Here is a 21,476-nt window from a genome sequence, read left to right on the forward strand (position 1 = left end):
TAGGTACTGTACATGCTGGAGATGATGCTTCGCCTGGCCTTCTGCATATCCTCACATTAGCAGGAGGAAGATAAAGCTGGAAAATGGACTCATCTGACCACAGAATCTTCTTCCAGTTCATGGCTGTCCACTTCTTGTGTGCTTGGGCCCAACGATGCCAGGCTAACCTCTGTCTTTCATTGATCAGGGGCTTCTTGACAACCTAGTAGGACCTTAAGCCATGATCTAAAAGTCGGCCACGCACAGTGCGGGTGGAACACTGGACACCAGTTTGGTTTGACCACTGCTGCTGAAGCTCCTGTGATGTCATTCGGCGGTTTTCCCTGCACACGCAGATCAGGATGTGGTCATTTCTTGCTGAAGAAACCCTTGGACACCCAGATCTTGGTTTGTCTTCCAAGCTGTTGGTTTGTCTGTATTTCTGCAGAGTGTATCCAACTGCTGATACTCCATCTGCACTTCCTGGCTATCTGGCGGCAGCTGTACCTTTCCTGGCTGAGAATCTGTTTCTTCAGGCGTGTTTCCTGTGTTAGGTTCCTTGTTTTAGCCATTTTTGTCTCTGAAGAACTTTCAAATGTGCTGGCTTTATATAGACATGAAGCATGGCAACAAAAATTGCGTCCATAATAAAAAGCTGGATCACTGGTACCAAAATGACCCAATACTCAAAATTTCTTTTGCATTTTTATGGAACCAATCAATTTTTATTTTTTAATGGCGTTTTTAGGATTTGTTTAGTATTTTGGCTGTGACTGTACTAAAAGAAATTGCACTTGAAGACCTAAGAGTGATTCTTAATGCAATATTTCACAAATGCGTGGGGTGTCCAAAAACCTTTTTCCACCACTGTATGTCATTAGTACTTTTTCGTAAGAATATTAGCAATAGTACTTTCTATGGCAGTAGGACTTACTATTTTTTATAATCTGTACAAATGTACATATACATAGTTGTTTTTCTATTATGAAACTTTTTTATTTTGACCTCTTTATGCCACTGTGCTTGCTCTTTGTAACACTTGCTGGCTGTAAGGACTGAATTTCCCCAGTGTGGGATCAATAAAGTCTTATCTTATCTCACCATATCTTATCTTATCTTATCTGAAGTTCAGTGTCAGCCACAGCTGAAGCCTGGGTGGCAGCAGTGAAGGTTAGAGGGCCACACTCTTACTGCCACTGTGGCAGAGCTCTTTGAATTCATTGTACTCCAACTGCATTGTTATCTATATAAAATGCATTCCAGTTGTTTTCTTATCCTCTGATCAATGTTGCATTTCAATGTTTTGGCTGTTTTGCTCAGCTCTCTGCATACCACCTTAATTGTCTCTCCTTTTCTATTTCAGGGTGTAGTGTGTATGCAAGTCACTTTGGGCTTTCTTTGTCTCATGTCATCTGCACAGACTGCATCTAAAGAGTTTTATTGCCTCTGCCAAGGAGGTTATGTTTTCGGTGTCTGTTTGTCAGCAGGATTGTAGAAAATCTACTTGGCTGATTTTCTTGAAACTTGGTGGAAGAGTGCATTGTGGGCCAAGGAGGAGCCCAGTAGATTTTGGAGCAGATCCAAATCACAGGGCAGATACACAAATTGTTTTTTACTTTTGTTGACATTGCACGATGTAGTTGCTCAAACTTCATACAGAAAGCAGTCTGTATGGAGCACTTGGGGGACAGTGGTTGTATTTTAACAATGATTTTTTCTCATTGAAGTATAAGTGCACACGTACCACGCAACTAATTACATCTTACATCTAAATGTGAAATTGTAACAATTTTGGATATATGTCCAGACAGCCTGTAGTGGTTGCGCTTGCAGATTTGCATATCATGGAAGAGTGGAGTATTGGAATTGGCGGAGGACTGTGCTCTCTGAGTGCTCTTAAAGATGCAAAATGTGGCGATTAAATTAAATGTCTACTCTGACAAAATGACATCCGGTGTGAAGGTGTATTTCACTTTTGAATTTTACTGAAGTCACTGACTTTCTGGAGCTCTGAGCTTACAAAATTGCAGCATTACAGCAAATATACAAGCTACTCAAGGTAATGTCATGATATGATAATAGAGTTGCCCCTTTTAAAGACCTTTGAACTTTTTAAATTCTTGTGTTTTAGTATTGAATTGACATTTTCAAATATCTAGGAATGAATGACAAGGGCATGTGTACAAAATGATGCACAATTCTCAAATTTTCCATTTGATGAATTAATACAATAACCGACTTATACTACTGAAAAGTGTGATAGTGCTGCCATGAAGTCTGTGAGCTGTCAAAAAACAAAGGCACTTCCAATTCACTTAAGGGGAATTTAACAAGAATGTTGGAATCGGTGCATGGTTAAAAAAGTCTATTCCAATTAACACTAAACTTAAAATTTCAATTTAAGAGTAAATTGAAATATTGCACTTTCCCACTTTGGCCTGCTGCCCAGATGGCCATCTTAAGCAGATCCCGTGCATGGTTGGCTGCCCGCATAGCACCATTAACTGGAATGTCAAAAACCAAGAGTGTGTCATAGAGCCCGCCCTCAGCACTATATGCAGTTATTAGCACTAGAGCGTGGGATTGACACTTCACACACACACGTTTCCTGTATGGACACACATTTGCATGGCGCTGTCCAGCAGAGCTGAGGCTGCCGTTGACCTTGCCCGAGCACTGACTGACAGGTTCCCTCAGGTGCAGCACAGGCCTGAAACAGTCATAATTCACCACTTCACCCTGTTAAGCAAGGAGATGAAGGACGGCCAGCTTTTGGTTGTGTTTACCAGCTGGAACGCAGCATCTCATGTCCCACCAAGGTCTTCTGTAGACGTTTTATGTTCCTTTTGTTTTGTTTGCTGCTTATTCTTCCTCCTTTCCACAAAGAATGAGTGTTTTGACCGTGCACCATTGTTCTTTGTGGGTGTGAAATGTGTGATAAATCCTTCCGAGTCCAGCAATCCATCCCCCTGACAATGAAAGATGCGAAGACGCATTGAAGCAAAGGACACCCTCCCTTCTCTCACTACCACACACCCTCCTTCTCTGGAACTTGGCTGGGATTTGGAAAATGTCAGCCTTTTTGTGTCTGCTCAGCTCTTTTTTTGTGGGTCTCCTTGCACCCACACCAGCCCTGGCATCAAATCCAACTGGCCCTCCTTGCTGAGTGGAGAGGGTGACTCATGGTGATGCCTCTCCAAAGGGAGGACTTCACAATGATTACAACACTGCACGCTGCAGCACTGCCACTAATTCACTCACTGAGGGGTGTCCTGTAAATCAGAGGTCCCAGTGGCCCTGGTTGTTGCTGCTGAGAGCAAGGCAGCAGCCAGTGGCAGCCCGAGGACCAGCTGATGGACTCCGTGGCTGGCTGTCTCCACAGTCAGCAAAATGCTAGGACTGTCTTTATGGATGAACTTTGTACACGGATAGATTACCTGTCAGAGAAAAGCTCACTTTGGTATGTGCACTGACAGTGTCACAGTGCAGAATAACTGCCTGCTAAGCTCTACTTCAATATTGAGCATTTGCAGTGAAAGACAAAGGGATAAGAAATGCAATCCTCCTTTTCAAACACAGAGCCCTGTGTGAAGTCAGCGGCTGTGGAGTATTTTCATAATCTCATTTTCTGAGATTGATTGGGAGACATACGCAAGGAGACATCTATCTATGAGGAAAATTGTAGATCTACACTAAATTGTAAGTATTCCATTGATTTTCTTAATACCTAATTAAAAAGTCACTGTTATGGTAAAGATTTAAAACCCTGCTGATCAGGATGTGAGCCAGCAGACTGGAGAACTAAAATGAGCACCACAGCTGAGGAACTTGATTCAGAGCTCTGCTTTCTACTGTTCCATAACGTTAATATCCATAAAACAAATGCCATCAGTACAAGAACAAAAGCAACTCGCAGACATAAAGGGGGTCCCTTTATGTCAAATGAATCAAACAATAGCTTTAAATACTTCTTGGTCAAACTACAGTGTTAATAGCAAGAGTAAAATTAAACAGATAATTAAAGCTAATAAGAATATTAGTAGCATCAGGCTTTCCACTGAGGCCTTAAGGCGTACAATAACTCTGCAACATACTACCCAGGTGAGAGTTCATTTTAGGAAACAATATACAAAAAGAAAACCCTGTATTTCCTCCTCAATCCCAAAAGAGTCCACATTGCTAACCTGCAGCATTCATTTGAGCATGTTCCAGAGAGCACCATCCTCAACCAGGAAGTGGACCTCAGAGAGAGCAGGGAAGAAAAATCTCAAAAAACGATGAAGCATACACTTGAATTAAAAACATACTAAATGAAGCAAATGGTATTAGTGAACAAAAGTGGATCCTAAATTTAGCTGATAAACACACCACATAAGCCAAAATAATAAATGTTAATAAAAACCAATAAATAAATGAAGTTTTCTCTTGACTGGTGAGGGAGTCAGTGAAGTTCCCCTCACATGCAGTTTACTCAAATGACAAAAAACAAAATATATAACATAAAACATCTTAATCATCTCTAGTCACATCTTATCATGCAGATAATTTGTATTTCATTTGTCCCAGTTTGGATATGACTCAATACTACTGAGGTGAAAGGAACTTTGTTTATGGTCCTCACAGCATTGAAAAAGAGGGACTCTGAGCTAACATGCTCACCTTGACAATGTTAACATGCTGATGTTCAGCAGGTATAACACTTAGCATGTTCATTATCTTAATTGAGTGTCTAAGCTTGCTATTGTTTCCTAATTAGGACCTACAATTCATCCATTCATTCATCCATGAATGTCTGTATAGAAAGTCCTGGAAAGCCATCTAAGACTTGATGAGATATTTCAGTCTGAACTGAACAACACTGCCTTTCCTCCAGTGATGATGCTAGCACGGCTTACTAAAAATTCAACAGCCACATCTGTTTCCAGAGACAGTGTCCCAGGTACTCCACAGACCTCACTGTGAGCAGTTTTCACCAGAATTACTTTCTACCAAAGAAAATATCCCCATGAAAACTCTTCAAACATTATCATAGTGGTGCTACGACAGCTCTTTTGCTTTTCTGCACACCCACTTGACAATGCTGAAGGCCCACAGACCTTCTCTTGCTTTCAATCATCCATTTCTGTATAATATGCACCTATGTTGAAACAGTGGGTTGTATGTTTATGTGGTCACCTTGTACTCTGCTCTTGTTCCACCAGGATGACAGACTGAAGTGCAGTGATCTAAGACTGGACACAGTGGAGCAAATCCTGGTCACCTTTGTCGGTGGCATGTCTTTGAGAGTTTGTGGTTCAGCCAGGTTTGTGGCCCTCACCCAAGTCACACCACAGGGAAGCCAGCCATTCAGCCGCAGGAGAAGTGTCATCGCTGAGGTTTCTAACAAATTACACCCTTCACTTGTGGAGAGCACAGAGCGAGCCCTTGGCTGGGAGTGCACTTTTGGCCGGGCCAAAGGGAAAACTGCCCTGAGACTGGAAGAAATGCTCCTGAAAGCAAAGCGACACCTGTCTTATATTCAGCAGTGTCTCTCCACTGAAGAAAAAGACAGAGCTCACAGTGTCAGGACCAAGAATGTATTTTCACCATTTATGATGTACAGTGTATAGTGAATGGAGCAGTGTGCTGCTGCCAAAAGATGACAAAGACATGAACTAAATGTATCTGTCTGATCTCTCTCTTTTTTTAAACCAGTCCACTTATTTGTCTGATCATTATTTTTTTGTTTAAGGGTTATGTTCATGCAAATCTCAAGATCATTGTGAGATCATACGTTATGTATGTACTTACTGCGGTGAAACTGTATGCTGTCTATGCATTGCCTTCATTTCAACATGGCTCTTAAGTCCTCTCTCACTGTGTGTCTTGTATGTAAAGGAGGGACTGTAAATAAGAAATTATGGTTTTTCTTCACCTGCCATTGTGACAGGTGAATGAACATTTGTACTGGCAACTCAGTTTTTTTGTTTGTCACCTCTGAAATCAGCATAGAAGACTTTAGAATTGTAAACACTGAGTCAGTGATACCGAACAGTGGAAATATGGATCATCATGTAACCTTAATCCCAGACTATACTTAACTGGAGAATAGCTTTTAAAAATAGGTGACCTAAAATTGCCCTGTATTTAGCAGGTGGCAGGAGCTAATTTCATCCCCTAAACATGTTCCTATGCTTATTCTGCACTAATGTACTTTGATTCTTACAAATTGACTGTCAAAAATAAAAATACTTCAAGGGGCACTCAGATATTTAGTAGTGCACTTCCATAAAGTAGGGGGATGAATGGGAGACTAATTTAAAGGTTAAATTGAAGCTGCAGAGGCTGAGGTATTTTGACTTAAAGTCCCTAGAGTTTGTTCAGCTCTGAAAAAAAAATGGATCCTACATTACCATATTGCAGCTTGATCGTATCTTTTCATTGGAGCCTTGCTGCCTGGTAAACACATACATCTTTCAAGTTGTAGGTTTGTAGGTTTCATTATATCTCTGAGTGAAGAGAGGCCAGTACTGTCCTGTTTTTCAGTTTAAAATGATTTGCAGTTTACAGAAAATCTATCCAAAGAAAATGTTATAGTATTTGTAAGGGTTACAGTTATTTGTGGGGTTTTTGTTAAATGTGAAAATCATTCACAGGACATGACACCTGTCCCATACTCCCACCAGAACTGATCCATCAAGTGGCCATCCAGGATGAGATGGTTAACATTATGAATCCTTTCTGTTCTCTGTTTCCTCAGATGTGGATGTAATACATCAGCAACTGAATTTGTGACAAATCTTGCCACAAAGTTTACAATTTGTTATCTAATAGGACAGCAATTAAGGTCAAAACAAGTGGAATTTAGGTGAGTGATAGTCATGGAGGGGATGTGCATCCCCTTTTGGGACAGTATCACTCCATCTTACGTTTAATTGAATTAAATTCTGAATGCTAGACTTTCATTTGTAACCCTTTACTCACTTTTACTTAAATAAAATATATGAGTATTTTTCCACTACTGAATAGCCTATTCTTTTTTTTTTTCTTTTTTTTTTTTTTTACAAAGTATTTTATAGTTGAGAATTTTCAAAATTGAATCGGAAAAAGAAACGGTGTGTGATTTCAGTCAATTTAGGGAAATAACGCGTCGCACAGCTGCATTCTGGCAATGCAAATTACAATCACGGTTTCGAGGGCAAATGCAATTGGGGACGTGACATTTCAACGGCGCTTTATTAATAACCACACCATACAGTAATTCTGCCGAACGAAATTGTCAGACGGTCCCTAACTCCGACAGGCTGAGTAGTTGATGCTGGATCGCCGAGCATTAGCGGCAGCGGCAGTTCAGTCAGTCCGGCGCTGCAGTCCGACAGAGCCGCTAGTCATCAGCATCCCCCCAGTGCCCACGGAGCTGTAACGCTATGTGGCTCTGAACTGACAGTGAACGGTTCAGTCGGAGTAGGTTACGACAGTGTAACATTCGTGGACATGAGGACACCTGCTACGGCGACTTCTTCCGAAAGGCGGACCGGGAATCCTGACTGGAATCGATTTTCACCGAGCAAATGAGAAAGGTGGTGATGCAGCACAGCGGCGGCTACACAAGACACTGCCTCTGTCAGTTGATAACCAGATAGCTAGCGTTAGCAACCTAGCCAAATAGCCAGCACCTCAGCTGGCTATAAGTATCAAAGCCCAGTCTTTACCACCCACGGAGAGGTAAAATGTCAACGACCCCAAACGCATATGTCGGAATACTTCCATTTTTTACCTTTGTTTCTTCTCGAGTATTACGTGGCAATTTATTTTCCGTGGTTCGTTTTTTTCTGCTAGCCAACGTTAGCTGGATAAGTTAGCTGCTCATTCGCTTGTTAGCTAGCATTTTGTATCGGCTAATCAGCTCACACAGACTGGCACTGTCAGAGAATGAACTTGGTATTCTGTGTGGAGACGCCGAGACATCGTAGCTGTATGCAGACCCGATGGAAAAGTACTGGATAAAATAAATAGATTAGATAGACGTTTGTGTTAACATTAGCTGGCTTGACCCATCGGGCATTAATAGGACTGCTTGTAATAGTGTTTAAAGGGGCAACTCGTTTGATTTCCATCCATCCTTCACGTTAACACTTGGAGCTGTTCCTGAGCGGAATCGAACGTTTGCTCCGCGTCTTTTTTTCTTCATATGTGGTCACAGGGGATAAAACCTGTGCCTTTTAATATGAAGCCTCACGAGTGTTCGCCAGAAGGATTCAAATTCAGATGTGACACAGCACGGGATACATGCATGCCGTGTATTTAGCTTGCATGTCCTGCACCTCTTGCAAAGGGTCACCACACAACTGTGAATTGTAATTCCAGTCGACTCAGATGCATACGAATGACAAGAGGATCTGCATGTTGGCTTATCTTGCTCTTCATCTCTGTCATTGTTATTTTATTGCGATTTATGTCTGATAGCCAGCTGTTCGGTACTGCAACACAGTATCAGAGTAAAATAGAGAGCTGGTGTTCAATCTGCAGTGTTCGTCGTGGCAGAAATGTCAGTGTGCAGAGGGCAGTTGATTGGTGACGGTCTCACAGATCTTGCACAGCCTCTTGATACCTTAAGCCTCTGGAAAATATGTTTGCCATCTTTCTCATGCGCTAAGGATTAAATGTTCTGTTTGAGTGCGTGAGAGAGATGCTGAGGTATTTGTTTTTGATCTGGCATGTTGTTAAATTCACCACAGCATGCCAGAGGATTGTTTGTAAATGCAGTCTTTCAGCTTCATCACTTGATATATGACATCCCAGTTTCTTGAGGTGTCACCATGTATTTGATCATAATTCAGCACTGTTAGGCGCAATCCAAGGCTGTCAGAGAGTGCTTGACAAAATGATACTAGTGGTTACAAGAGACATGCTGTGAAGTTAAAGAAATGACAACTAAAGGAAAAATATAAAGATATCGGCTGTCCTATCCTGACGAAACACAGAATACTGACTATGTTGAGGTGGGGTGGTTGAAATTAAGTGAGGAAAAGGTTATCCTAAAATGGTGGCAAGGGGTCTGCATCTTAATGGCAGCTCGCCAGCTCTGTGTTCAACACTAACTCTTTGCCTGTGATATCTCTTTTTTTTTTCCAGAATCGTCATGACCATTTTTCTGCTGACCAGTCACTCCTTCACTGAGGGACCTCTGCCCTTTTTGGTTCCTGGACTTATCAATGCAGGAATGAGATAATAAAGTTGACCACCTTGTGCATGCTGCTACAACAACACCTGTGGCACTTGTAAACCCACCCCACCCCACCCCGCCCTCCTAACTCCTCCCCAAGCTCAGTTCATTTCAACAGTCAAATCATGACAACACCGGCTCTCCTGCCACTGTCGGGCCGCAGGATACCCACTCTGTCGCCGGGTGCCTCCTCTTTCCCGCACCACAGGGCTACATTGAGGCTCTCCGAGAAGTTCATCCTCCTCCTCATTCTCAGTGCCTTCATCACCTTATGTTTTGGGGCCTTCTTCTTCCTCCCGGACAATTCCAAGCACAAGCGTTTTGACCTAGGCTTGGAGGATGTGCTCATCCCTCATATTGACTCTCCGAAAGAGGGGAAGCACGCTTCTGGACAGGTGGTCATACATGGACAGGGAGGACATGACGAGCACAGACACAGGTAAGGACCAGCAGCAGAGGTGTGTTTTTGATTTTTTTGTATGTCTGGTGTGTGGCACAAACTTCCCTGTCACGTCATCAGGAGATTGTTTTAGTCTTTTGAACGATTAAGAGAAGAAACCTTGGCAGCAAGATTTCTTCACTAAGTACTAGGTTTGTTTTTGGTTGTTTAGCCAAGCTACGTCACATGTGGATATTTCCTCAAGGCCATGAAAGCAGGTGTACAGAAACTCGTCACTTCTTCAGCAGTCTGTTGTGACACCCAGGGGTGTTGGCAGAGCTTGTGAAGTGATATGCACTCCCCTGTTCGTTTAGATACACACCAGCACAGGTGTTCCTTCTTTCTTCTTTTTTCCCCCTCATCCTTTAGTGCAGCTGGGGTTGCTTGGAATACTCTCACCCCTTGTCTCTACATTGGGTGTAATGGTTTAAGTTCTCGTACAGCAGAAGTTTTATCACCTTGGCCACCGTGTTGTCGCCCTGTCCCACGGGCAGACATCGTTGAACTTGATGAGCTAGAACACACAGGCTTTTTGAAAAGCTTTAGTAACTGCTTAAACAGGCTCGGAAATTACTGCTTGCCATGAGCCAAATGCTGGTAAATTTTGGCTGCAGCTTTTACATTTGTCATTTGTTTTGTCCAGCCTCCTTGGCTGGTAGCCAGCCATAGCTTTGAGTCTCTTTTCCCCCTCCTAAATCAAATTCATTTTTGGCTGCTCTAAGTGTCTTGTGCTATTTGGAATCCACTGTGCTCGACAAGTTTCATGCCCAGCTACCAAATGCTATTCCCAGCTGACTCAAATTACGTTAAAAGGAATTCTGTCTTATTTACATTTCAATACATTTTTAATTAGTTACTGTAAGCAAGCAAATCAGTACTAGAGGCTATTTAGTAATGTAAAAGCCACATAGCTTTAATTTGCAGGATGCCCTACCAAAATGGTAACCTCATATTTGGGAATCATGAATTGTTTGTTTAATTTTATTGAGAATATTTGTTTCTGAACTGCTGAGTTGTTGAACATTAACATTTAGCATTTCTTTTTACATTTTCTGATTAATTGCATTTAGAGTGTCAGCCTTGTGGGTTTCAAAGCCTCTGTGTTATTAGTTCTCTACCGACACACTGAAGAATTTTAAAAATATTAGTTAGTTCCTTCCTCATATCATGTAATTGGTAGAACCTTACATATATGAATCATGCTGCACTTACATATGCATTATTTTGTGATCACAAAATACTTATGGCCTGAAATAACATGCACAAAATGCCAAGCAGTAGTGGAAAGGATAATTTTAGGGGAAAGGTCTCCTCCATGCTGGTGTAGGAGGTCATTAGTTTTACTGAGTGCTGGGCAAGGTGTTAAAAGCAATTTCTCATACAGTTTTACAGTGGGGGGGCACTGAGTGTTGCCTTCTCATTCCCTGTGGAGCCTTTTCATTTTTCCTTCCTGAAAGCCTTCTAGAGCTAGGGATTCTGCCTGCTGGAAATAACGTAATTATTGCTGTCCAGTGACTCGGAAGGAGCAGACAGTACTGGGCTCAAGTGGTGCTGTTTGTCGTAGTTGGAACCACAAGGGTTTTCGAAGCATAAAGGTGTGAGGCTGGGAGATGTTTATGCCTTTCCAGAGGTGGCAGTTTATAGTAGGGATGAGATGGGACTCAGCGATGGGACACAGGAGCATTTTGAGCAAAACGTAACAAGGTTGCATGGCTGGGCACTTTTGGTGTTAGTGTGATGCTGAAATGTTTCACATGATCTCTGTCTGTTTTCAATAAATCCCAGGCAATGTCCTTATCACACTGAACGGAGCTGACATTGTTCTGGGCTAATGCACCCAAATTTGTTTAAACGATGTACCAATAGGTTTTAGCACTGAGATGTACCTCAGTGCAACAGCAGATAGCAGAGAGTATTTCTTCCTCTGTGATAAATGGAATAATGTTAAATGGGCTGGATCTGACTCATTTTATAGCCCCTGTTCAGCTCTCAGCTTTCTGCATTTTTAATTGCATGTAACCAAAGCTCACCTCATTGGAGTTTTTGAAATGTGTATCATGGAAACCTTCAAAGGGAAAAATAAATTAATATGGCTTTATTACAATAGTATAATGGCAATTATGAGCATGTTCCTTTTTCAGGAATGCGTCAAGACATTACAAATATCTCAGTACATGTTTGATTGGAATTAAGAGTTATGGGCCAAAGTGGCTTGTTAACATGAGAAAAAAGAACAGGCCACTCACTGAGATGTCCCAGGGATGACAATTTAAGGTTTTGAAAAGGCAGAATAATACAGTTTGAGATCGTTTTAAATTAGTTTTATGCAAATTTACAGTCTCAGAATGCTCCCTGTGAATTTAACCTTACGTAAGCGTTCATGTGATGTGCTATGTTTCAGTTTTTTCTCTGCTTATAGCAGCTTATGGAAATGTGTTCAATTTGCTTTTTGTTATGGCTGCCTCAGCTGTTCTTAAAATCATCATTGTGTGCTCCAGAGGAGCAGGGTTCAAACAGCCCCTGGAAAATGAGGCACGCTAGCGTTTAAAGAGACCCTCAGGAGCACTGGCAGGCTCATAATAATTTCACCTTTACTTTATTTGGCCACAGAAAACCCCACAGAAACAGTTCTCTGTTCACAAGTTCAGCCTGTTAATTGTCTTTGAGAGAGCAGAAGATATTATTATATTTGTTCTAGTAGACTTTTGAGATATTGACAAGCATTTTAAATGCCTGAGAATAGGCTTAAAGGGCTTTTCACACATGTGGCCTCGGTCCTTTGGTGGTGCTGTAGCAATTTAAAGGAAGATATCTTAAAAAAACATGATTAAACAAACAGTGTTTATTCAAAATAAGAATGAAAATTAACGTTCACACAGTTTCTCCAACTGTCCCTCAATATTAGATACACCAACACTGCTCCAACATCTACAATAGATGCTACCAGCCACATTAGCTGCGGAAAGTGCTAATGTCAAATTCAATAGGCTAACCAGCAAAAGAACAGTGAAGCAACAGAAAAATGTCAAAACCTACAGATTCTGGATTTAATGCTGGTATTGATCCGTCCTTGAGCTTCAGTTTCGAAGTGAATTCTGCTTTATATCTGATCTCAAAGCAACACAAAGTATAATGAGTAGAGCACACATATAGCCAAAGTATAAAGTCCAGTTGTTGTTGTTGTGGGGACATTTCCATTATGTTAATCCACTAAACACGTTTGTGTTGGTTCTTGCAGCCAAGAGAAACTGACGCGTGTTGCTCATAATGTTACGTTCTGCATCTTTGTGTTATTGGAGTCAGCATTACCGCGAGGAAAACGGTATTTACTGGATGTTACTCCAGTCCTGTGACTATATGCATCACCCTCTGCCTGCATGTTATTGCAGCTCCATTTCAACAGAAGAATAACCATTGCATTACAACAGCAATAAGGAAGGCAGGGAAAAACCCCTCTCATTATGTTATCAGACATGTGGACATCATGCATGATAGTTAATTGTAAGTGTGGACTGAATACTGGAGGAGGCAGTCTGTCTTGCAGAATAAAACAAAACAAGTATGCCTCCAGACTGCCACGTTATGAATAACCAAGGCTAGTGCATGTGAAGAGTTTTGTACATATCGCTTTCAGAAATGCATATGAAGTTGAGCTGGCTGATCAGTTAATGTGATTATCGTTTACCATCTTTCAGCAGAATGGTATTGTGTCATTATGACCATACAGTGTTATTGTTTTAAAATGTTCCGTAACTGTAATTCAAAACTGTGAGTTATGAAGGTTTTACAAGTTTTGTCTGATGCATAACAGTGAAACACAGATGTGACTTACATCACAGCATTGATTATTTTGTGTGCATTTACCTGGAGATGAAACAATCAATTAATTTTATAAATAGTTTTAGTGATTCTTCAAGCAAAAATGCCAATCAGCTGCTCTAATACGTGGATTCACTGGATTTTCTGTGTCTTGGACAACAAAGCCATTTGCAGACATCACCTCGGGCTGAGTGCAATGTTATGAGAAAAGACTGAATGATGGATTATTGTCAGAGTAATTGTAAGTAATAATAATTTCTAAGAATTTTTCGTTGCATATGGCCATAATCTTCTATCACGATATGAGTAGTTTTATATCACGGTAATGGTATATACCACAGTATAGCAGTTGTTATGTAAATTCAATTAAGAAGTGGTTTTAAATAACCGTATCGTACTTCATCACTTAACCATGGGATCGTTTTCTTCTTTTTTTCCCCCCATCTTCCAGAAACAACTGTCTCACGTGACCACTTGAGTTAAAAACAAACAAGACTCAAAACATTAAAACATAACATTCTTTCAAAATGGCTTTAAGGTCCCAAATGAGAACAACAGAGATGGTGCATTATTGCCTCCAACTGTTGCCCTCTCATCATGTGAGAGTGTGGTAATCAGTCCCGCTGCCCTAATCACATGACCTTGTGAGGCAGCTGGATTGTTACACTGTGCTGCCTGCCATGAATATATAGCAGAGACAGTCAAGCCATTTTCTCAAATAAGCTCTGGACAGTGTCTGCAGAATCAGGTCTGGAACCTGTCCACAGTGTCCTTTTCACACGTAGCATATTTGTCAGACACGTTCTCACGTATTATTTTCTGAATGATTATTTGGCCCCATGGTCCAATAAATCAGATCATGAGCTCATGAGCTGAGTGAACTTGCCAGAGCATCCGCTTAAGAATGAATTGCTCATGCAAGGTGTAATAGTTGCCTGTCTGCTCCTTCCTGTCTTCTGTCACGAAATACTGTCTGAAAAGCATTAAGATGCTGATGGAGACTCCTGTGTCTGGAAGGTTTGAGCGAACAATGTGTGAAGACAGACTATTCCCATCATCCCTGAGGCTTTCAATTATTCCACCCAAAACTTTTGTTCAGAGGTGTCACTCTGTCTTTACCCACATGTCTTAACCCCTGACATTATATCGGTTCTGCACACATGCTGCTGGCAAGAAAGACCCTGGAAGTCCAGAGCTCATGCTATTAGTTGACCAATTTGAGAAAGCTTGCTGTAAGTACCTTGGCATTTGATGCTGGGAAAAAGTAAAAAAAAAAAAAAAAAAAAAAAAAAAATTTAATTTATATATATATATTTTTAATAAAAGCTGATGGCACTTTTGCTTTAGTAGGCAATTTGACATCACTGTCAGTGAACATTTTTGAAAGTGTTAGGCACCATCAGAAGAGACAAGTGGAACCAGTGCTGATGACACTTGGAGCCATGATATTAATGTGCCTCCACAGTTACTGTACATCCATGCTACTGGCACATCAGGTGGTATAGCACAATATGTGCTTCTGTTGCATTCATACCATATGATCAGGAGAAGCATTTCCATTGTGTGCTGTGGTGACCCATGTGTTAAGTGTGTCTGCTATGGTGTTTGTTTCTTTTTTTTCTGTGATGAGAGGCATTCGTCAAGTGAGCACTGTCATTTTCTAGTACAGCCAAAGGTAGGGGAAAATGTACAAGCTTAATCTTTTCACACTGCATTTCTCTTAAAATGGAGTTGAATGCTGTGACTGCAAGTAACCTGGTTTCATCACTTATTGCCTTGCCCGTTATTGTTAGGGTTGCAGGGCCATAGATTTGCTTTTGCACTCTGGTATGGCCATAAATCAGCATCAGAGCCTCACAGATCATATTTAAGGCTTGGGCCAACATCAAGGGGCACTTATTTATCATGTTTAGTGTGATCTTAGACATCATTCCTGTGTCTTAATGCTTCATTTGCCCGTCAGCTGCAGAGTAAATCTAGGTCTGGGTGTGCTTGTCTCTGGTGTGTGTATTTCTCTGTGTGTTCTATTCTCCCCTGTGCTAATAAGGGAGTACCAACTTGTACATGCACTTTGGCCCGTCACACGTCAAACACACTGGCACACACCTTGTCAAGCCAGCTCAACCTGGAAAGAGCGCCAAGGTGCTGCAGTCAGCGCAGAGGTCTCATGAAACCACCCAGCCTGGATTGTAGATTCAACAGAGCTATGGATATTTAATATTGATTGTTCCTAACACATGGAGGAGTGAATGCACCTAACCTAAATAAAAGAGGCTTTTCACCACTGTTGCCGTGGCTGGATGTACTCTGTCAAGCTTTTGGTACATGTTTTTTTTTTTGTGAACCCAACATGGGGCTTTAAAGGATAACATCACTATGATTTTAGCTGTGTGCTATCACCACAATTGCTTACAACTACTACTACTACTATCGTAGTGGTGCAGTTCCACTCCAAAAATCAACACGCACCTGTTGCTTCCCAAAAAATAGATTACCAACGTCATACTTTGGCCTTAATCATCATGTAAATGCTGCTCGTCCTGATTTACACAGTTGTGAGGATTATATCCATACCTACACTTTCTCCGTAGTCCATTGGGCAGCCTGTGAAACAAATGTATGTTTCCTGCTCGGCTGGTAATTTCTGAAATGCTTTGTCCTTTTTTCCTGTTTTAGCTGCCAACTAGAGTTTTAGAATAGTATCGGTCCTCCAAATGATGTCTGGTTGCTTGCCCAAGTGGCTGGCAGAGTACTCTAAATTTTCATTTTAGCTTCCCTTTTATAAGTAACTTTCACAGTTATTCACACAGAAAAAGCTAATGTTTCTCTGTATAATATGACCTCCTCTCTCTGCCAGCTGCTGTCTGCAGTGAATCTAGTGGCAAGAAGAGACTATTAGTGTTTCATATATATACATGTAAGAAAAGTAAATGAAAAAAATCTATTGTAAAATATAACAATAATATTTGCTTATATAATATTACTTATTGCATCATTGGTTTTGGTGTTGGTGCCCTACATTTTGGATGCATTACCCCAATATATGTTATGTTATATATGCAGTCATTTCCAGCTAGCAGAAAACATGTTTGTTTTTTTTTTGTTTAATCAAATAACAAACTTAAAATTCACTTTGGGGCACCACCCTTTGAAAGGGGCAAAGTCAATAGCCAGTTCATTAATTTAGTCTCAATCTGAAGGTGCTGTGGAGCTCTTGACATGCACACAGTGATTGTAATGCCTCATACACAAACTCCCATAATCAGGTTCATCTTCAGAAGTTAAAGATTAAAAGACTAAAAAGCACCTGCAATAACTAATAACTAACTACACACACAGGCCTACAACAAAACAAACAAATGAATGTGACCATTAATAGGCTAAATGCCACCTTGAATAAATACAGAGAGTACAGCGATGAACAGTTAATGAATAAGAGATTGGATGACTGCAGTCACGAATGCAGCAACACAGCAGATTTGTGAATGAGGACCACTAGACCAAAACAAGCATGATATCTTCAGATAATCAGATACATTGATTAGTGGAAACACAAAAGAACAAGTGAGACTAAACAAGGCTCAAGTCACTGTTCAGCAGCTGAGAGGAGGGGCAAAGAAATGATCTGGATTAGATACTGCAACTATATTGATGGGAAATCCTAATTTTTTATGCTAAGACTTTTCAAGTATTCTCATCAATCTATAGCATCAACTCATATCACCGTTGCTGTTTCACTGACTGCCAGTGGAAGAGGTCAGTCTGGAGGGAGCGGAGGAGAAACAAGGGCACTCCTCATGTGGACTGCTCTCAGGCATTCTCGGGTGTGTTCAGCTCCACGGAGCAGCTTTGCCAACCGATCTGTCTCTTTTTATTGTCTGGAGCTTCATAGAGCTCTCGGGTATTTTTGGGCAACTTGGATTCCACGTGGCAACCTCGGCTTGAGTTGGCTGTCTCTCAACAGGCAGCGGGGGGATAACCTGTTCACAGCCACCCACGTGGCTGTGCGAGAGACGCGGTGGCAGCTTGGCAATAATTTGTCGTAGCTCTGACTTTTTGAATTTTGATCAGGTAGAAATAAAGGCACTGAGCAGTGACGCAGATTCCTCGAAAACGGTTTGTCTCTCTCGGGTTAGCTGAATGTCTTCAGCATGCTCGGTGCGGCTGAAGATTCAGATTCAGCTCATCTCTGTGAATTAAATGAGTAAAATAACATCAATTCATGTCAGTGTCCATACATCCTTATGTCAAAGAGACATCCACTTTCTCCTCTCTGTCTTAGAGGAAGGCAGAAGAGGGTTGACAACGCCCACTCTCACACACACACACACACACACACACACACACACACACACACACACACACACACACACACACACACACACACACACACACAGGCCACCCTCAGAGTGCCGGCTTTCGAATCTCAGCCTTACCTTTCCTTTTATTACAAGTTTCCAAGCTACAACATTGAACTCACTGGAGACACCCTGTGCTATCTCCTGAACACACACGACAAGTTCATATCTGATGAAGGGCGGACAAATGATGGAACTTTGAGCACACAATTACTAAAATGCTTCAGGCTTTGCGATGATGAAACCCGTGTGTCATCGGTCTCACGACTTGTTTAGAATTAAACAAGCTGAAGTGACTTTGCTCACCTTTGTGAAGCCTGAACGTTGGCTGCTGGCACAAGTCGAGCTACTTCCTTCTCTGGAATGAAAGAAGGCTTGAGCACTTATTAAAAGAGCAAAAATTGTTGGGCAACTCCTTTGATGTTTTGAAAAACTTGAACAACAACTTCAACGAATCAATTGCTTATCTCCTAGTAAGTAGATTTCTGTTCAACTGTTGTGCATAGGAAGAGAAATTTTAAAGCATTGCTGAGTTTAAAGAGTAATTATGAAAATGAAAAACAAAACAGTGTTACTTCAAGGCCTTAATTCTACCGGTCCTTATTACTTTGCTCATTTAAACTCTGTGTTTTGATGATTTTCTAATAGATATCACTACATGCATGATCAGATATGAGTATAAATTCATCTTTCAGATCCATGCTCATAGTAATTTCGCTAAGACTCATCCTAATTAATTTGTCTATTGTCAGGAGATTTCATCTAGTGCAGTTGGTATTAGAGAGAGCAGCCTGCAGAATGAGGAGTGGACTTCCATCAGGCATAATCTCCTCATTAACACTGCTGCTTTTTATCAGATCTGCTCTTTGTGTCTCATTTCACGTCTTTCTTCCTTTTGTTTTATTTCCATGTTTTTCATGTGATAGCAATGTTGTTCTCTGTAGAACACAGCTGCAGCCTCTCAGATTGTGTGTGAGAGAGAGTGCACGTCTTTGGTCTTAAGGGTTTTGATTCTATTTCCATTCCAAAGAATACAGGCTCTGGTTTCACTGATCAGCCTCCTTTAAGTGAACAGGAAAAACAAGTCACTGAAATCACCTGTTGAAGTGTTCACAAAAGCCTGCGGTTTGAATCAAGGCTGCTTTTGGCATGGATGCTTTTCTCAAGTTTGACTTTCAGTCATAAATCAATCATAAGTCAGTTTAACGCGTTAATTAGATTAATTAATTACGCTGCAAATTAACGCGCTATAAAAATTAACGCCAATGCGCAAGCATTTTAAATTTGGCCCTCTGAGTGACCCGTAGGCTGCAGTGGCAGGTCGCATCCTACCTGCGCCACTAGTCAAAAGCAGGGTGACAACAGACATGGATGCGACACCGGAGAGCGAGGCAAGCCTACTTGGACCTTTGAACGGCAAGTTTATTTATAAAAAGAACAAAGACGGGACTATTAATAAGAACGCAGTGATTTGTACCTTGTGTAATAAAGAATTTTCCTATCACCGTAGCAGCTCCAGCCTGAATTATCATTTAAACGCTAAACATGTAGTTGCTGCTAGTGCTGCTAGTGCTACCGTGAGCTCACTCCGCCAACCCACACTTGCTGAGTTAGGAAAACGAATGAGCAAAGCCACGACAGAAAAACTGACAAACTCAATCGCAAAGTGGGTTGCTGCTGATTGCAGGCCGATTTCAATCGTGGAAGACGAGGGCCTAAAAGAGGCGTTTCAGATACAACAGACTTTTCTACAAGTAAGGGTGTGCTGATGTCATCAAGGTAACAGGTGTCAGCCCGCTGTTGTCATCAGCCTGCTCCGGCAGTGTGTTGGGCCAGGGCGATGATCATAAAATGTATTTTCTGAAATGTGTCCTTCAGCCAGAATGTTACTGGAGAAAGAGAGCACATGCACACAAAACATAGAAAACATATTAAACAGAACCCTACACCTCACACAGGCCCCAGCTTGTCAGAGCAAGACTTGTAACCTTGTTAGAGGACAGAGTAGTTGTGGAGGAAATTGGCCATTTCGTGTTGCCGTACCAAGGTGTGAAGTGCAAAAAGACCCAAAAAGCAAGAACCGGGAGGAGAAGCTTTGGTAAGAGTATGATGTGCTTTAATGCTGAAAGAAATATGTTTGGGTAGCAACAGCCTTTGTCAGCATAAACATGAGCTCACCAGTCACTTGGCAGGAGACTAGCTATCATTTGAAACCAAGTATTGTGATAGTATTGAATTGGGAGATAAGCATGTCGTCCTAGCCCAAGTAATTATACTGTATGTCTTTCTGGTATTTAGCACAATTTTAGATCCAATTTGGCTCCTACAATATGGAGTTTTGACGTATTGAGGTTATACTGTACTATGCTATAGGGTAACTGGGGCATTCACTTAGTTCTCACCAGTGATGAGCAGATGTCTGTCCTCTCCCAAACACACTTCAGGCAAAAACTATGCTGAGACCCCCACAAATGCATTTCATTGTTTTCTGAATGCATGGATATTTGGTGAGATATTTGGTGAGATCCATGCATTTTTCACATTAAAAAAGATTATTTTTGGCATGGCAGGGGTTCATGCTGGCGTGACGACTGTTTTGTACAAGTATAGGGGAAATACTGGTTGAATACAATGAAAATAAAGATTAAAAAAAATGAGGGAAATCCTCTGTTTCACCACAAATCCTTGTGTACTACACATATCGTATGTATCCCAGTAAGAAAGGGGACGATGCAATTTTTTTTTTAACAAGTTTAAATTTTTTTTTAATCAGTTGATGGTTTTTATGATATCTGATTTTAGGAGGTGCTGCAGCCATGGAAGTCATCACCTTGACAAAAATGGGGGCTTTTACTCATTCTCTTGTGTGGGAACTACATGTGAAAATAGTTGATCCAGATTAGTGATTGGTAATGACCCTAAAGCTGGCTTTCCCAATAATCACTGCATCTGTCAGGCTGAATTGATGCACCACTTCTGGCCACTGATTACTTCATAACCTGTGGGAAAGAAGTGCTGGAAAGAATGGGGGTGGGGATGATTAATGGATGGATGAGTGGAAAGCAGAACAGACGAGATAAGGAAATGAAGGACTACGGTGTCCAGGAGTAAAGCTGAAACTAGTTATTTTTGACAAACAAATTCATTGAAAGAATAAATGAGTGAATACAGTAAAATCAAGTCTGATTTTTGGTGCTAGAATCAAAGTGCGTGTGTGCATGAGTGAAAAAAAAATCAATAGTGACCAAGAGAAGTGTGCTGCACTCTGTCTCCCATTGGCCATTTCTTTGGAGTGCAGCAAGTGGTGACAAGACCTCTTGAAAGCCAGAGGGAAAAAACAGACACTTGTTTGAATGGGTTTGCATGAGTGCAGGACAGTAGGTTTTTAGTGTCAAAAGAACAAGAAGAGATGCTGCCCAAATCAACAACAAGGCAGTGGATAGAGAATCAGAGAGAGGCCGAGAAAGACTGAATGAGAGAGGCTCTCAGTCCTCTGGGACGATGTGACCGTGGTTAACTACAAAGCTTCGAACCAATCCCATCTCTGCCAAACACTGGAGCTGCTGCCTTGCTCCACAATGGCTCCTTGTCAGTTAAAGCAATGGGATCAAAGTGAGATTGCTCAATGCCAAATAAAGAATTGGCCCTCAGGTTTCTAAAGTTTTAATTTCAAATA

The 21,476-nt window shown here is 41.3% G+C and overlaps 1 protein-coding gene across 2 annotated transcripts in view; it reads left to right on the forward strand.

The window, feature by feature from the left end:
• Positions 1-7,283: 7,283 nt before the first annotated feature.
• The window catches only part of man1a2 (mannosidase, alpha, class 1A, member 2), a 121,522-nt gene continuing 107,329 nt past the window's right edge, over positions 7,284-21,476 (forward strand). Inside the window, exons 1-2 of one of the 2 annotated variants that reach the window (XM_070975830.1) lie at positions 7,284-7,538; positions 9,094-9,623. In XM_070975830.1, coding sequence (XP_070831931.1) covers positions 9,310-9,623 — 314 coding nt within the window. In that variant the 5' untranslated portion in view covers positions 7,284-7,538; positions 9,094-9,309. The other variant, XM_070975831.1, reaches the window with a different exon arrangement.

This window comes from Chaetodon trifascialis, chromosome 12, assembly GCF_039877785.1.
Source record: "Chaetodon trifascialis isolate fChaTrf1 chromosome 12, fChaTrf1.hap1, whole genome shotgun sequence".
Classification (NCBI taxonomy): Eukaryota; Metazoa; Chordata; class Actinopteri; order Chaetodontiformes; family Chaetodontidae; genus Chaetodon; species Chaetodon trifascialis.